Source organism: Euwallacea similis, chromosome 21, assembly GCF_039881205.1.
Source record: "Euwallacea similis isolate ESF13 chromosome 21, ESF131.1, whole genome shotgun sequence".
Classification (NCBI taxonomy): Eukaryota; Metazoa; Arthropoda; class Insecta; order Coleoptera; family Curculionidae; genus Euwallacea; species Euwallacea similis.
In genome coordinates, this window is record NC_089629.1 from 3516984 (window position 1) to 3535025 (window position 18042).

Sequence of the window (18042 nt, forward strand, 5' to 3'; positions counted from 1 at the left end):
ATTTTCCTATTACATTTTTTACCGCGTACAATACGAAACAGTTTTATTTTCTACATTGTGTTCGGTGTCGAAAACGAGTAAAATTACCGCTGGTACTGGAATTAAAGCTGGGAAAAATATTATTTACCGGTTTCTAAACTGTAATTACAAATTCATTAGACACGCAATGGTCGGGTTTTCAAACCGTTGCCATTGGCGTAGCTTTTCGATTTTCTGTGACCAACAGGAAATGGCTTATTACCAGCGCTTTTTGTTCGTTTCAAATGCATATTTTATTAGGTTTTTAGCTCGTTACTTTACAAAACGAACTATTCCATTTATGGATCCCAAAAATGTATTTTCCGTGTTTCAAAAAATTCGAATATTACTACTCGAATCGGAAGTGCTAAGTTAAAATGTGATGTTTAAGATCAGTAACACAGATCTTTAAGCCACTGTTTTCCATCTTCCTTCTACATCCCTGTCCTTGCGCTCCCAGAATTTCGAAAAATTATTCTCCTCGCTGGGTTCATATAAAATCGTACCAGTTGACGTGACACTTGAACGCCTGAGCTTTTCCCCTTAACTTTGAAAACCCCAACCATTTCAGTTTAGGCATATCGAAAGCAGTGAAAATTCTAACAGAACTGCAATACTTCTTGCTGGGGTTTTAGTTTTTTTTTTCAAAATAAAACAGGCTGAATGGTACACTTGTTATTGGACAAAGAAACATTCCCAGGAATTCCATGCATCCAACATACGTAACAGAAAGGGGGAAATCTTAGTCATGATCCTGATAATAATCAACCACCGTCTTTGACAGACACTGCCTCATGTTCAGATTATATCAAACAAACATTCTATCAGATTGTCTTGACTGATTGACACCTATTGCACCCGATCAATTACAAAATTCCTGAACTTGCAATCAACATTTTTCCATAAAGTGTTAAAATTAAATGAGAAGACTGAACGGCCGTGGTCTCTCTAGCTCTTTGCCATGATTAAAGAAATTTGATACTTACGCATTTACTACTCCGCTATCAATCTTCGTAAGCAGATTACCACCTTGACGGGCAACATTATCAAAAAAACGGCAAATGATATTCGGCTATCACAAAACAATTGTGATCTCGGAAATAATTATTGTCAACCATTCGAAATAAAAACAATTGGAGTCATCAAGTTATATGCCAGGCCGTGTCCGTTGTCCATCATTGTTACAACATCGCAAGAGAGGCATTAAGGAAGACAGATAGAAGAATCGTGCCCGAGATTTAATCTGTCAAGATCGAAAGAAGAAAGGGACTATAGTATTTTAGAATCTGACCAAAGTATCTTATGAAAATACTGGTTCCGAATAAAATATGCTCGGAGATGGTTTTGTCTAAGATAATATGCAAAATTGTTGAGACTGCTTGTCATTAAGATTCAGTGAAGCTCACAATTTCCATTTAAGTGCCGTAAAACTCATCTACAGGGCCGAGGAAGAACATTACCACAACCATTAGATAGGAAAAGAACTTAAAAGCAATCCAATCACTCTTCTTGACTATTGCACGTTTTCCCAAAGCCTTTACACAAAATAATGCTTCCAGCTGGTTAAAGGTGAACGTTCTTTCTGGGTTAGAGCAAAGAGCGATTTTGCTTTTGCCATGGTACTACCTAATAAATTATTTATAGCTGATGAACCATGCAGACTATCGATGGTACTAGTCGCTGATGCTGTGGGTACTACCACTGTTCCGATGTTGTTTTTGTTTCGCTTGCATACCAACCTATTTGGATCGTACGGTATAGAGACCGCTGAGGTGGGTAAATGACTTTCCTTCTTTGTTTTATTTTATTGATCAAGGATGATGGATTTGATTTGATTTTAAATCGAGATGAGAGTGCGTGAACTCAAATTAATGGAGTTTTTCTTTGTTTATTTATGCGTTTTTGTATTAAAAAAAAAACTGATCAATTTTGTTTTTTCTATTTCAACAAAATTTAATGATACATAAAGGTTCACAAACTTATATTATTTGTTAATACATCGGCCATTCCTCCGCAACACAATCCAACGTCTGCAATTTCGGGCTATCGAGTTTTGAAAATCGTGCACCTATTTACCTAAGCTCTCCATGTGATAAAAGTGTATTAAACTCATTGATATAGTTGTAACGTCACAGTGCTTCCATCCAAATTTTCAACATGAATAATGCAAGGCGCACAAAAAAGGTATGACGATTAGACTTTCAAATAAGGCGAGTAGCAATAAAAATGTTAATGGTTGATAAGCAAATAATAATATGGGTAAGAATTTATTGTTTTTGGTTGTAATGTTATGGAACTTAGAATCGAAAATAAGTGTCTCTCAATACCAATTTGAGGGCACTTCACACTTATCGTACCTACCAATTTCCTAGATCTCAGCACTTTCTCGCCCAGTAGCAATAACCAAAAATATACGAGTTGTAGGGTTATACTTGTGAATTGAGCTGTAAAAAATCATAAATAAATTGAATAAGGAACAGGAAAGGGTACGGTGTAGCCGAGAGCCAATAACTTACACCTTCAAGGCATTTTCTTCCAATGCGCGATTTTTGCTTCCCTGTTTATATCAGTGGTATCATTTATAATTTGTTTTCATCGAAGAGTTAGAGGGGGTGTTCCATACAATCAAAAGTACTAAAATATCTATAGAAAAATAACACGAAATTTTCAGGGCTGTATTTAAAAAAAAAGTTGATAACCATTCTCGATAAATGAAATAACAAAAACAAAGACTATTGAAACTTATAAAAAAAGAAATGTAAAAGTGATTTTAATTTTCATCGATCTCTTTAACCGAGCCTGCAGCTATTACTGTTTACAAGATCCCCATGCTGGGCATCCTTACCGTGTACACACTGTATATTTTCTCAAATAGAATATACACCTACGAAATGAATATAAATTTCTAATGAACCTAACAGCTTTAATATGGTTAACGTTTTCTCGGCACCCCTTATACATACCGATTTGTATCATTAATGGCATTCCGTTTCATGTCAGGAGGGAACTCCCACTTCTAATCGCATGATTACTCACTTTAATCCTCACATTTTCGTATTTATACCAATAAAACGGATCCTTACGCATAATTTGACCCTAACCCGAACTAACCGATAACGTGTAGAAAGGAACCTATAAATGTAAGCATTGGTTGAAGTAGACTGTACTACTCCATCAAATAACCTCAATACTACACCCATGTCAGCATATCATTACACTGACATTCACTCAGATGTAAAACAATAACTTTGTTATATTGCGATCTACCCGACCCTAGTTTGGCATTTTAGGATGTCGTTGACACGACATGATGTAACAATAAGTATCACCAGGCAAAAAGTGGCGATAAAAACTGAAAATCCCAGCCATTAGCAATTAAGAAAGGCACAACCAACCTTTAGAGCTAGTTGGTACGCTTAATACTAGTACAAAACCGGCACTGCGAAACCCCATGGTGCATTCACCTACCAATTTCTGTGAACTGTGACGCAATCACAGGCGATTTCAATTAGAAAGAGAGTTGTGAAATTTTAGGCGGACGGTTGTTATTTATCGATTATCATTGGTATTGTTTCCTAGGTGACTCAATAATTTTTATTTTAAGTAAAAGTCTGGTAGTTATGAGATCAGGAGTTGCTAAGGCGGAGCAGGTGTGCCTAAACACAATAAAACGCCGGTATGCAAAAGTACTAAACTATTACAAGAAAATATATTTGTTCATCGATCAAATTAAAGTTTAATCCATTTATTCTCTATATTTTCTTAAATATCTCAGTACGTGCACAAATTCACTCTTAAAGTGAATCAGGATTTTTCAAAAATTTTCAGAAAGTGTAAAACTCCAATACTTTGCTGATACTGACCACGGAGAGCTGTTTTGAGAGTTAAATAGATAGATTTTTTTAATTCAATTCAACATTTCTCCATCTTTGAAGAAATTTCATAATACCGCGTTTATAAAAATTAAGACTCTTTTTTGGTAAAAAACTAACCCAAATTTGTTTTTACAAGGTCATCAGTCGCGAACGTTTTCCATTAAGGGTATTTTACAGCGATCGAAACAGACGATAATCCAATGGTGCTAAGTATGGGGGATAAGATTGATGTGGCAAAACATTCCATCGAAGTTATAGCAATTTTTGGCAGGCATAAGTTACCAGCCCTGGCCGCTTTTCCTTCACTTTGTTACTCAATTTATCCAGTTCAGGACACCTTTTTAATCTTACCAGACGAATAGCATAACTTTTTTTGGTGAATATTCGCTTTTGGAGTGTTTGAATTGGCTCCTTACGCTTGGTCCAAGATGTTTTACGGACAACATTGTTGTAAACGATCCATTTTTCATCACCTATATACGTCTTAAAAATAGGTCAATTTCTTCCCATTTAGAGAGTGCCTCGAGTTCATATAGTATCTATACATCGAGTTTACTAACGTATCCAATTTGTCTCAAATGGTTTCCAACGCTTGATTTCGATACGTTTAGACTGCCAGCAATTTTCCATATATAGTTAATGGACGATTTGATTTTATCAAAATTTTGTCTTCATCAATTCACTATACACATCACATAACTTTTAATTACTCTGTATTGTGCCTTTTCCTTCGCGAAAGTACGATATAAAAATATATCGAAAATGTTCATTATTGTTTTTCATTTTGAATCAATAGCAAATAAATTATTTTAGCAACAATTTAAGGCAGGTAAACTTACTCAATGGAATAATACGCGATGACTTTATGGACAACCTAATAATTTATTTAGAGTAAACGTTACGTCACGTTATTTTTAGATATAGAGTGTTATTACATATCGTGGTCACATACTAATTATCATCACCTAAAACAAGGAAATCAAGACTTTGACTTTCAATTTAACAACCTACGTAATTAATTTTCTTCAGAGGTCCCTGGCAACAATAATATCTACTTCTATAATACTGAAATAAATTTAATTTCTCATCATTAAATCGGCAAGGAATTTCCCTTTACAACGCGGCCTGTAATTGAAAAAAATTGAATAGTGTAAGTAACGCGATTTTTCCTCAATGCCCATATAATTGCTATAAAAGACTAGTCGCCAAGAAATAGGCTTGCTTCTCTTTTTACATGAATAAATCGGTAAATACTCGATGTAATTGAGGAAGAGACTCATAATGTCTTCATGTTAATAACGGAGAAATTGCTTTAATAAGTCATAATTCGTACACTCTCGATGTTTCTTCGGTTTCTTCGATGATGTCATCTTCCCCAGGGATGGCACCGAAAGAACACGGGATCCAAAATAACCCGTGAATTCTTCTAGTGCCATTCACAGGTCGATGAGTCAGTCTTGCAGATATTTCTTCCTTTCGCCTATTTATCTCAATAGTTTACTACTTCTTCTCAAGATAAACAGCAAACATTTTTGTTTACTCATATAGACATAAATGGCGAGCTTAGTACCACTACTTGTTCTTTTGAAGGCTAAATACTTCAAAAATAAATCGCGCGTGTTCCGGTATTGCTTTACATGGCATTTGCACAAGATATCTTACATAGTACGCAAATAGTCGAAATAACGTGTGTAGCTCAATTTATATGAAAATACTTGTAACTGGAAATTTAAGTTCCAGTTTCGAATTGCATACTTAAAATGGCTTCTTTTAAGTTGCCATTATGAAATTATCCAATTTAAAAATGTGTCTTTTATCGCCCCTTTTTGTTTGTCTTATTTATCGCTGTGCAAATACAAAATTAGGCAAATATTTTTTTTTTAGAAAAGGATTATTATTACTATTGACAAATACTAATGTGGGTTTAAACAAACGTTTCCCATTAATGATGGCTTGCGCATTTCATTGCGTTATTAATAAATACAAATAAACGATTTTTATCAGTGTAAATCAATCGACACTTCATGTTTTGTGTGTAGTAAACCGCCATTGTATGTAGTTATATTTTTAGAAACATTTGATTGTGGTGCCCATAGGATTTGTTATAAATTGTCGTATGGAAAATTAAAAAATTGACCAACTCTCTTAAAAGAATATCTTTAATTAAACAACTATTAATTTACCTTTCCGAACCACCACAAAAAAATACACATTTCCTGCATGTATCCTCATTTTATATTATATTCGTCAATATAATCATAAATATTTATAGGTTTCTTTAATATCTATATAGCGGGTGAATTTTTAAAAATTTGACCCCTCCCCCCCTGCTGCTCCCATTTTTAGAAATGTAAACTAAAAATAAATATGCTGAGACATGTTGATTTTTTGTGTGGTGTTCCAATTTTCTAAACAACCGTGCTAAAATGTAGTTTTTTTTTATTGAAGTTTTTCCATAATTCTTAATTTTTCAAGAAAAGTTTCAAATGCATTTCGTTATTCTCCATGCAATGATAAAATTGGTCTTCAAACTTTCGTGGCATTTCTTCAAACATCTATTGTATAATCTTACAACAAGCTTCTAGAATTCTTCGACGTAATACCTGAAGATCCTGTACAGGAGTCGCGTAAACCACGCTTTTAAGGTATCCTCAAAGGAAGAACTCGAGAGATGTAAGGTCGGAAGATCTAGCTGGCCACTCGACGGTATCTTTTCTGCTAATCCACCTATCAGGAAAATTATTGTTAAGAAACTGTCGAACCAATAAAACATAATGTGAAGAGACATCATCTTGTTGGAAATGTAATAAACCCTCATCCAATATTGAGTGTTTATTCCTATTCGTTCTTCTTTTAATAATTCCACGGAATGACCAATTTTTTCAACTAAATTTTAATTTAAAAAAAACAACATTTTTGCACGGTTTATAGAATTTGAAAACCTTTAAAATGATTTGTTACTTGACTCATGTTCCCTATTTAAAAAAAAATCTGTGAACCACCCCGGCGATATTGTCAATTAAGGGTGAAAATCTAATTTCTTCCCCCTCCGTTCTAAGGTCAATGTGTCTCAGCATTTTTAACTTTAGTTTGCACTTCTAGAAATATGAGGGGTGGCAAGTTTTTAAAAATACACCCGATATATTCTACCTACGCTTCAAAATGTAAATACCGTAAATTTGGATGGATGGATGGATGCTTGTGTTCTTGTTTTTACTCAAAATAGGTGTGGTAAATTCTACCGCGCTTAATTTTTATCTTTAAAATAGATAAATACTCGTGGTAACTACAGACAACCTAGTGCTGACGCCAGCTGGTAGTTATCAGTTTTAAGTAGCACTAACTACATAATGGTACGTAGAAAGTCGAACAGCAAGATTTTTCTTCCCCAAACGGCCTTAAAGCGCAACATTGTCTACCCCAAAACACACACATAAAGCACTATTTTTTGACCTAGAAGTAAAGGAAATAATTTGGCGAATTAACCGCTAGCGTCGCGGTAGTGTAACGCTAAAGCAATGGTAGCATCGTAGAGACGACTTTATGTTATTTGCGGAATTGTGATATAACTAAATTTGAAGCGCCAAGGTTTGCCGTTGACTCGATTTAATCCACCCTTAACACAAATTTTCAGGTTTACGAAGGTTGTGAGCACCTCGAATCGGTTAAAACTATTCTAGAGTTCCGAAAATTCTGAAGTTTGTCAAGGGCTTCCTCGAGAACTAATGCTTAAGGGGATATTACGATGGAGGAGGAGGAGGAGGAGGAGGAGGAGGAGGAGGGGGGGGGGTGCTTAAAGGAATACTATAATGGATATTTTCACACCTCAACAATTCTGAGACTTATATGGGATCCCCTAATATAAGGGATTGTTGATCGAGCTCTGAAGTGTGTAGCAGTTTTCTAATAATTAGCATTAATTCAGGTTTAATGTTATAACTAATTTTTTTCACTTAGAGGATTCTCCAAAGATTTTCGTACAAAGACGACGAAATGTGAAATGATTGGAACGCTTATGCTGGAATTACGGCCTGAATATGATATGTGACACCATCAGATTTACTATTTACTTTATGGTGGCTGTAGCTGTGAGTGGATATCGTTCAAGGCATGATGGTTCCACAACTGATAAATGCAACAATGGCTGAAATAATTAACAATTATTGTGACAAATTCTCAGAAATAAATATAAAGTAACTGCTTTAGTTTACAGCAAAAGCAACAACACGCATTTGATCCATTAACATGTTTTTTTTTCGGGTATTCGTGGTCTTTTTTCCATGATCGATTAGAGGTGTTCTAACTTTTTGTTCCAAATTGGAAACTATAAGTGAATAGATTGGGAATTCCCACATTTTTATATCTAAAAAGTCGTGAAAATATCGTGCTATCTGTGCCTTGAAACCGTCAAAATTATCGTCACTCATCATTCTACACCGGAATTATTTACTGACGCCATAATTGGAGCAATAAGCAATTTATTAGTAATTTTACTACTCCACACATCATAATGAGCATGTGCGAAATTACCAAAATTGTAGTATTGAAATCTAAAAATTTCACAATTTATGTATAAACCTCAATTCACCGTAAATAACTCTTCATCGAATAACATTGAAATTCATTTTTACGGCCTAGACCGCTTAACGATACTTACGGCATACATAAAATACGTACACGTAATAGTACCAGAGCAATAATATCGATGAAATATCGTGTCGTAGACCGGTACTGAAGCCGGCTATACTGTGTACCAAACAAATTGAACAACTCATCAGAACCGGTAAAACAGTAACTGGAAAGCACATCAAACAAAGCCAGATCAAGTACCTTATTCTCGTCCGGGTACCGCCGCCGGTACCGAGATTCGCGTGCGTTTCGATTACACGACTGAACTCGAACTGCGAACCGTGGACATGGACGGTACTCGTCGACAGGTAGTACCCCTACCTCACTAGAGGTCTTTGCACCTGTAGAACCGTGACAGTGCTCTGATGGGCAGCTATTAGTCATAGTCGGAGCTCACTGGTTGTGACAACTGACTCGGAACCTTCGGTCGAGGTATAGTTGGATTCTTCAATCTGGACTTACAAGATGGCCACAGTTTCAAGAGGCTCGTCAGAAGAGTCACTCAATCTACGTGTACCTACTAATAAAAACTTGCGAAGAAACCAGGTCATCTTAGGACTGCAAAGGACATAAGGAAAAATTAAATTCCTAAATAAAAAAAAATAAAAGCTACTAGATGTTTTGGAAAAGTTTCCATGCGATGAGCCGAAAATGGAACTGGAAAGGATTAAATGTGAACAGAACATGTTTCAGTTTCTTATCAATGTTAGAGAACTTTCTTAACTGAACGTTCAACTGCCTTGAACCAAAGCCACGGTTATTCTCTTTTCACAATAGGATTTGAATCAGCAAAGATAACACAAATTAGAACACTATTATAGCATTGACAAATACACATGGACATTTAGTTATATTAAATTTGTTGCAGTACCTATCTTTTGCTTCCAAATATCGCTTTCTAGAATTGCATTTGCATTATGTTACTTTAATCAACCATATAAGACAGGTGTCGGATACACCTGGTAGAGAACTATCACACACATTCTTCGACTCAACTATATGAAAGAAGAACCGCACTATTGTTCCTCGACTATAGGAAAAACAGTGGTGGGACCGCGTTAAAATACAATAGAAGGAAGAATTTCTAGTTAAACCACCATCCCATTCGCTGCTACAGTTTTTTTTCAATGGTTCTTTTCCTCCTCCTTCCTATACTACGAAGCGTTCCATTTAAAATCAAGAGTAAGCGATTTTTATTTCCTCGATAGGCTTGAGAACCCACGTAAGAGGTTTTTGCTCTTTGCCGTAGTTTACCGTATTATGTTTCGTTGGAAAACTGTTAGAATATTATAAGCCCCCAAAATACGAAATCTAAACTCTATAAAATACAGAAGTTGCTCGAGACCAAAGGTCAGAAGCAAAAGGCTGTTGTCCGACAAATTCCATCTAATTTATGAAAAATTTTTTAGGAATTCAGTGATAAAACATGGTTCCGACCATCCACATACTTGAAATACAACGAACTTACAGCCCAGCTAAGGCCAATTCGGAATAATGCATTTTTTAATTATTGTAACGTACAAAAGGTTACAGAGCGTGTGAAATTTCGGTGGGTTGACTTGTGTTTGTTTTAAGATTATGGCTTTAAAGCAGCATGAGAACTGAAGAGACTAGTTATGGTTTAGGCACCATGAGAACCATCGATTTCGATTTTGAAAAAATACAGTGTTTACAGCAAATAGAGTACTTTCATTGGTTCTTCATTTATAATTTTTACCGCATTTTCATGATCCTCCAAATTTCTTCATTCAATTGTATTAAAAATGTTGAGAAGATGCAAAGCCAAAGCAATCCTCAAGCTTAAACTGTTTCTCGTAGAAAATAAATATTCTATTCAATTAAGAATGGTAGCGGGCCCAGTATATTGTCTCGACCAATATCGTTATCATTAGTGAGACTTTCCGGTTCTTCCCCTTCCATTTATATTTCCCCTAATTCCATATTTTTTTTATTTTCAAAATAAGTAAGTTCCTATCCAAGCAGTACTTGTCCACTTTAAACATATTTTTTCTTACTCAGTATATTGTAATGGTTTAAAATAATAATTCAAGATCCACTAGTTTTTTCTTTTAAAAATAAAAATTTTGTCCAAAATTTTAGTTTTTCGCGCACCTCTGAGTCATTTTCCAAATTTTAAAACGATATACATATTCTTGAATTGTAATATTATTTTTCGCGGTTATCGAGATCCCCACGGTTGGCTAAAGGCTAAAGGAAGTACAAGTAAAAGAAAATAGTTATTACAATAATTATTATTTGATGATTCAGTAACACAACTGAATAAATAGTATAAGATCGGATGTGTTGTCCATTACAAATATCCTGTGATTATAAGTATTAGAGAGGCGATAAAGCGATGCGCTCTATAGGCCATAAATTGCCGCCATCTCGGATATTAATATCGAAAGAATATTATTTACGCATTTCATAAATGATCATACTTTATTATTTTCAAACTTGATGTTTTATCTTGTAAAGGAAGAAAATTATGCAACGTGCCACATCCCGTTCCGAACAATTTGATTCGATAGGAAATTACTTTGACTAATCCGTGTATGAATAAGACATCGTGTGTGTTTCAGGTTTCAGCTTTTGAATCTTTCATATCGGGAATTTGTTGATAGAATCGATCGAAAAAGAATCTTGTTGGTTTTCGTTTTTGTTAATTATAAGTATGCAACTTGTTATTTGTTTCATTAAATAGGAAATTACATAAAACTGATTTTTTTCAGAATTTCCTGTTCTTAAACGAGAAATCGTCCAAAAATCAGCGATGTGTGAAAGAGACTCTGCCACGGTAGCAAACAGCGATTTTATATCTGTATTTTTCGTCACCGCAACACCGGTTTGCTCTCGCTTTGTTTCGTTAATTCCGAGAGACAAACGATGAGAAAACTTCTAAATTATCTTTTTGCTCGGCCGATTTCTTGAGCTCCTAACTACTACTAAATTCAGATTTCATCCTTCCGTTATGCTCAGACTTGTTTAATGGGAACTAGTTATGACATAACGGAGGCATAATTCTTTGGTTAATTAACTTAAAACCATTAACTTGTTAGATATTTTAGGAAAGAGAACATGAGCAATTGCTGGATCACAGTTAAGGTTAAGTGTAGCATGTGCTTTGCACTTAAGAAGTCCTGCTTTAGACACACGAGTATATACCTACTGCTTTAAAACTATAGAGTGGTCAGGAATCGGAATTAATAAAAAAATGGAAACTAAAATCTATTTATTATCAAAATAGACACGAACAAAACAAGCGCAGGTATAGCAAAACTATTCAACAGGACCGCATTTAGGCCCTCTTTAAATGTAATAATAGACTATATGTGAGCTTATATGTAAAATAATTTAATAAATTAAAATTTACATATATAACAGTAAATAATAATTAATAACATGTATGTAGGTACGTACAAAAGCAATGAAAATGAAACTAATTGCAACCCTGTAAAACAATTCGTCACCTGCAGCTATAGACCAATCAGTGGTTGGCCACGTGGTGGATGACACGTGTATTATTGTTCTGATCGTATCTGTCTTGAAGATATGTAAATCGACTATAGCATTTTTTTAATTAAATATACTTAATAACAAGTGTGAAAAAAAATTCACAGTAGAAATCTCAAAGAAAAACAACTGAAATAAAAAGCAAATAAAAGCGAAAAATTAAGATGCCAAGCAGGAATACAGATTAAAAAAATCAGAGAGCTATGGAAAACCCAGTGATTGAGTTCAATTTAGAATGGCAACTATCTGTACTTTTAAATTAAAAACTTCAAATATTATCACATTTCATCCACCCGAACTTGCATTAACAAACGACTTCATCAATAATTTCCTACATCCAAAGAACACATATGAATGTTAATAATTGCATAACGTAACGAGCTCGTGCCCAGTCTCCTATCATCCATCAAGTTACCAACCGTAACAATCTACAATATTGTACAAGAAGAGTGCTTTTCAGATTTTCGACCAACGATATTCCCTCCTTGAGGTAAAAAAGCCAGAAGAACATCTTCGCCGACGTAATTTTCGAAGGTAATGAGCTCAAAGACGGAGATACGGTTCGGTGGAGGAGGGAGCGATGCCCAGGGACCTGCAGATCGCTATCTGATAATGCACGCAACAGACCGTCATCTTCGTGGGGCCCCCAAGAGGATGTGTGGAATAATTTTTCAATGACTGCATAGCGGAGGAAAAAATGCTGTTGTCATTTTAGGCAATTAATTTTGTTTAATTGAATAGGACACTGGGTTGTCTATTGTTCATTCGCATTAGCTCGTTTTGAGTGCAATGAAACGGAACGCGTACAGCAGATTATGTGACTAAAATGCGGCTATTCGGTAGTAGCAATCACTTGATTAGGACAAACTCACAAGCAATAGTGACAATTTGCAAGTAGCATCAGGAAAATAGATTGCCCTTTCCTTATTTCAAATCAAACACCCTGTATATGCTGTTAAAGACACTCAACCGATTTTGCGTCTTTTTGAATTATATTGTGCATAACAATAACCATTAAAATTGATTCGAAATTCAGAGAAGTCTTATGCTCATTTTTTCATTATGTGCAAATTTCAACGTGCTAAGGTGAGAAAGATTGCTTCCTTTCTATGTTCTGCTACCAGCTAATTAATATTATTCTTCTTGACAATGAGAACATTTCAAACTGTTCATTAATGTTAATAACACATCATTTCGCAAACACTGGCGACGGACATTCTCTAATAAGATACACAAAACCTACCTACTTTTCAAACAGGTTGATACATCACCATTTGTGTTTTTTTGTATTGGGTCAAACTCAGTAATTGTCCACCGAAATGGCATAACAAAATCAAATTCGTTTCAGGCCAGTGATCAGTTATTAAATCTATGTAATAATTCAAAAAAATCAGTAGGCTGGCACTGAACGATCCGAAAAAATACGCACTCAGAAGCATCACCCCAGTTAATAAAGTATAGGGGTGACTCGCTTGATAGCCCAAGGGTGAAATCAAAGAGTACAATGCACCTGTTGTTCGGATCAAATTAACGGTGCATAACGAAGACGCTCTACGAATGAGTTTAATGGCGTGCCGTACGCGAATTGCAATTTCTATGAATTGTTACGTTAAGTTACATGCATGCGAATGTTACGGTATCTATACATGAGTGATAATAATTTACACAAGAAGGTATAATAATAGAACTACTGGAGCTAAGAGTATTAATTTAATGAAGGTACTGTAGAGGCAGTCATGGACACTTCATGACAAATAATAGGTTAGTGTCCCCCACATATCTTTCTATCCGCAAACTAGGCTGATGCGTATTTTGTTATATTCTGGTCATCTCAAGCGTGGCATCTTTTTGCAACGTTAATGAAGCACGCAATGAATATAATTCTACCGTAAATCTGAGTTATGGCAACAATAATAATTATTGCATTTGCATGTTTCTATATTTTTCTAATTACTTCTATACAAATACCCAAGAAAAATTTTCAGAGCTCCCGAGTTCCCCTCTCTTCAATGTCTCTTCTTGCACAACTATTTTATAAATAAAACTCAATATTTTGTACAAACAACCTTATAATATAGATCGAATAGAAACTAACAACAACCTTACTACTCAATAAGCATTAACAGTGACTACTGCTCCCGCTGCAAGTAATATAAAAGCAGTCAGAAACACAGTCAAAAAGTCAAAGTTTCATCACTGTTTTATAAAAACACTCACATATTCGAAACCTCAACTGAACTGTTTATAATTGCAGATCTTATTCTTGGGACCAACCAGTTACATTAAAAAAATATTCAAATGCACAATGTTTTTAACATAAATTTTGGAATCATTGAGTTCTACGAATAAGTTGCATTTAGGCATTAAGTTTCCCCAAAATATCGGTTTCTCTGTAAAGGTGATATTCAACATTTTCTTCAATCTCTACTTTAGTGCCGCCATATTCAGGTAAAAGGACGGTTTCGCCTACTTTTACTGATAGGGGAATATGGCTACCATCCTGTAAACAAAAATTTTAAACATTTAATTAAAGTTTTGCTATACAGACACCAATAAAGTAATTTGATCTTACGTCTTTCCTCTGACCAGGTCCTACAGCAACAACAGTGCCTTGCAGTATTTTGCCTTGTGCTTTTTCAGGAATAACAATCCCACCTTTCGTCTTGGTAACAGCTTCAGCTTTTTTTATTAGAACGCGATCGAAAAGAGGGACTAAACGTTTAATAGCTCCACTCTATATTAAGAAAAAAATAGACAAATATTATCTACAAAATTGAAAAGCTACTATTGAAAAATTTTAATCTCTCACTGAAAACTTTAGGTCTGGTTTCTCAAACTTCTGATAACTTTTCGAGCAAAATAATTTACACAATCATATGAATGAATGAAAGGTGTACTTTACTTTCATTGTAGATATGGAAATTTTGCTGGCAAAAATACCAGGAATTTAAGAAACCAGGCCATAAGGCCAGGTTGTTGAGGTACTGATAAACTTAACCCCAATATAGTTTCCATTGAAATGGAGCAATAAACCAATAATCAACTCAAGCAAAACTATGTGCACACACAACTAAATAACATGTTTATGAATTGCTTCACTGCTACTACAAGTATAGTCTACATGATGTTCAAATTATTTAAATGCAGAGCTAAAATAGACGTTAATCTTCTCAAGTTAAAGTTGGTTAATTATGCATATTTATGCTTTTACAATTGTGAAAGATTGTGGATAAACGTTTCATAATGTATGTCTAGATGAAATATAATCAAAATTGTATATTTCTACACCTTATTGTACTGTTTGATAAATAAATTTGTGCACAAATTTTCTTAGAAAAAAATTTCTATATCAAAGTCCATGTCCATCTCCCCATGAAACCACAAACACTTAAAATCCTACAAAATTCTATTTCAAACTATAAGAATAGTACATTTATGTATCAGAATCATTAGGACAACTCCCTAGATGAACTCCTCAACGTTGCCTTGAGTAAAGGCGTTAGGAAACCATGTGCTACTCTATCAATGGGAATACTAAAACTACAATAAACTGTAAATTTTACTTACCATATTTGAATGTTATCTTTACTTGAACGTAACTAAAATTTAAAAAATGAATCTTAAAATGCTTTATTAGTTTCACGGCGTGAAAAATTAGAACCTGGAATTTTCTGGAACAACCAGTCCTACAGAAGTCCTTTGACAATTGGCAGAGGTTGTTGAGGTTATCTCCTAATCAAGCCATGCAGCACCATCTTGTAGTAAGTACCAAAAACAATCACATGACAGTGAGCTTTGACAGTTCCATAGTAATAGACGCTTTCAATTAAAGAAAAGCCTATTCTCTCTACCCACCCATCACTATCAACTCTAAAGGTTCACACATTCTTGAAGTGACAATCGGGGTGATAGATAAATGACCACCAGCTATCTCAGGTGACAGCTGTATGTAACAACATTGGTAGATGTTAGGTTTAACGAAATTAAATGCATACATAATTTATTTCATTAAATAATAAAATAATAATATGGTATTAAGTCAGAGTTGAAGTAGTTACTGAAGTCTCAAGTAGTGACGAAAGTTGTAAAAAAGATAAAAGATAAGTCCTATCAAGTCAATTAAAAAAAGTAAAATTCAACTGGTAGAATATAACAATCTCTATGTTTAAAATTTTGTAATTCTAAACATATTTCGTATTTAATGAACATGATTGCATCAGATCTGTTTCGCCGAGTGGCTCTACTCCTGTTTACACCACAATGTTTTGACAATTACTTTGCAGATCTAAACTTCACTGATGGTAAGTAACCAATATCCATAGAACCAATGTACAATGCTAATCGAAGACATACCTTTTTAGTGGTCTGTTTCAAATCAACATTAAGCACAGGTCTAGGTCTTGGTCTAATCCTTGGTTCAACACTGGTGAAAGTACCTCAGATCCTCAAGATAGTCAATAATAAAAGTGGCCAAGGAATAAACATTTGGAGTGTTACCTTAGAAATATCTGCAATAGTTATTTATATGTCCTACAACTTTGTCAAAGGCTTTCCATTTAATTCATGGGGAGACACTTTTTTTGTTGGGGTACAAACTTTGATCATTGCAACATTAGTTTTAATTTATTCAGGCAAAATAGCTATATCAGTTCTGTATGTTATTTCAGTTCTCATAGTTTGCTTTATCCTCATGAGTGGCCTTACTCCAATCAATGTACTTTTGATGTTAACGTCAGTTAACATAATAATTGTTGTAGTAAGTAAGTTGTTACAAGCAAGAACTAACTATGCAAATGGACACACTGGTCAACTATCTGCAGCAACTCTTATTTTACTATTAGCTGGGTCGTCAGCAAGGATTTTTACATCTATACAAGAAACAGGAGATCCAATCACAATTGCAACATATGTTGCCAGTACTTCAGTTAATGCATTGTTGGTATTTCAGTTAATTTATTATTGGAATGCTACAGAAAAAGTTAAGGAAAAATCACAGTAATAGAAATGTTATGAGGCTCCAATATTATCTAAATGAATGAAAATTGTTAAGCAATTTATTTTGATAACAGACAGGGTCCTACACCTATTCAATGAAGTTCAAATTCTTGGCAACTTTACCAAAAAGATAATATCAATGTAAGTTATCTACGAAGTAAAGTTTTCAGTACATTGATCTGGTGGCAGTGGCCCTAAATGTATTATAAACGTTTTCAACATAATATAACGTATTTGCTTTGACGCGGAAATGCGACAATTTGAAAATGTTTTGCATTGTGGAGGTTTGCTTCTGAATGAAGAATCAAACTGAAAATACATAAAATTAACATGACGAAATAGAAAATATAAAGGAAGGTGATCCTTAGAAAAAACGTTAAGTTGGCGTTAAAATATCAGATATTTGATGACAAATACTTAATTAACGCTCTACGTTTACGATTCACCGCCTGCTGCTAGGGTTTTTTAATAATCACCCATAAGTACATACAGGGGATGGACAAAATAATATGAACACCTGACATATACACAATATTTATTAACTAATAACGTGTTGGACCCTCATTTGCTTTTATAACAGCTGCAATTCTTCGCGGAATAGATTCATAGAGTGTCTGAATAGTTTCCAACAGAATATTATACCATTCTTCTACCAAAACATCCGCCAATTACTTCAGTGAGGTCGGAGATGGAAATCTGTTCCCCACACGCTGCTCTAAAATTCTCCATTATGGTTCAATTATGTTGAGATCAGGCAACTGTCCTGGCCAGGGAAGATATTTGATTATATTTTGATGCTCCTCAAACCAAGACTGAACCTTTTTGGCTGTGTGTATAGGTGCATTATCATCTTGGAATATGGCAGTGTTTGGCAGCAATATGCTGGTCATGGTAAGGACTTCATCATTGAAGATGTCGAGACAATCATTCGCAGTAATCTGACCAGTCAAGTGAATGATAAGACCAGCTGAATACCATGATATAGCCACCCAAATCATAACTGAACCTCCTC

The 18042-nt window shown here is 34.7% G+C and overlaps 2 protein-coding genes across 2 annotated transcripts; one reads left to right on the forward strand and one right to left on the reverse strand.

The window, feature by feature from the left end:
• Nucleotides 1-14086: 14086 nt before the first annotated feature.
• LOC136415870 (10 kDa heat shock protein, mitochondrial-like) lies at nucleotides 14087-15762 on the reverse strand. Its single transcript, XM_066400728.1, has 3 exons — nucleotides 15603-15762; nucleotides 14608-14769; nucleotides 14087-14535 (listed from the first exon to the last, which is right to left on the reverse strand). Exons 1-3 carry the CDS (start codon nucleotides 15603-15605, stop codon nucleotides 14392-14394), a joined length of 309 nt encoding a protein of 102 aa, XP_066256825.1. The 5' UTR covers nucleotides 15606-15762; the 3' UTR covers nucleotides 14087-14391.
• A 198-nt stretch (nucleotides 15763-15960) lies between these two features.
• On the forward strand, nucleotides 15961-17142 carry LOC136415869 (mannose-P-dolichol utilization defect 1 protein homolog). Its single transcript, XM_066400727.1, has 2 exons — nucleotides 15961-16336; nucleotides 16397-17142. The coding sequence occupies exons 1-2, from the start codon at nucleotides 16237-16239 to the stop codon at nucleotides 17032-17034; spliced, it is 738 nt and encodes a 245-aa protein (XP_066256824.1). The 5' UTR covers nucleotides 15961-16236; the 3' UTR covers nucleotides 17035-17142.
• Nucleotides 17143-18042: the final 900 nt, after the last annotated feature.

Bases quoted from the DNA above. Each gene is read 5' to 3' on its own strand.
- LOC136415870 (XM_066400728.1), bottom strand. The intron at 14,536-14,607 runs GTAAGATCAAAT...TTTTGTTTACAG, and splicing joins GACCTGGTCAGAGGAAAGAC to GATGGTAGCCATATTCCCCT.
- LOC136415869 (XM_066400727.1), top strand. From the start codon at position 16,237: ATGAACATGATTGCATCAGATCTGTTTCGCCGAGTGGCTCTACTCCTG. The intron at 16,337-16,396 runs GTAAGTAACCAA...ATACCTTTTTAG, and splicing joins AGATCTAAACTTCACTGATG to TGGTCTGTTTCAAATCAACA.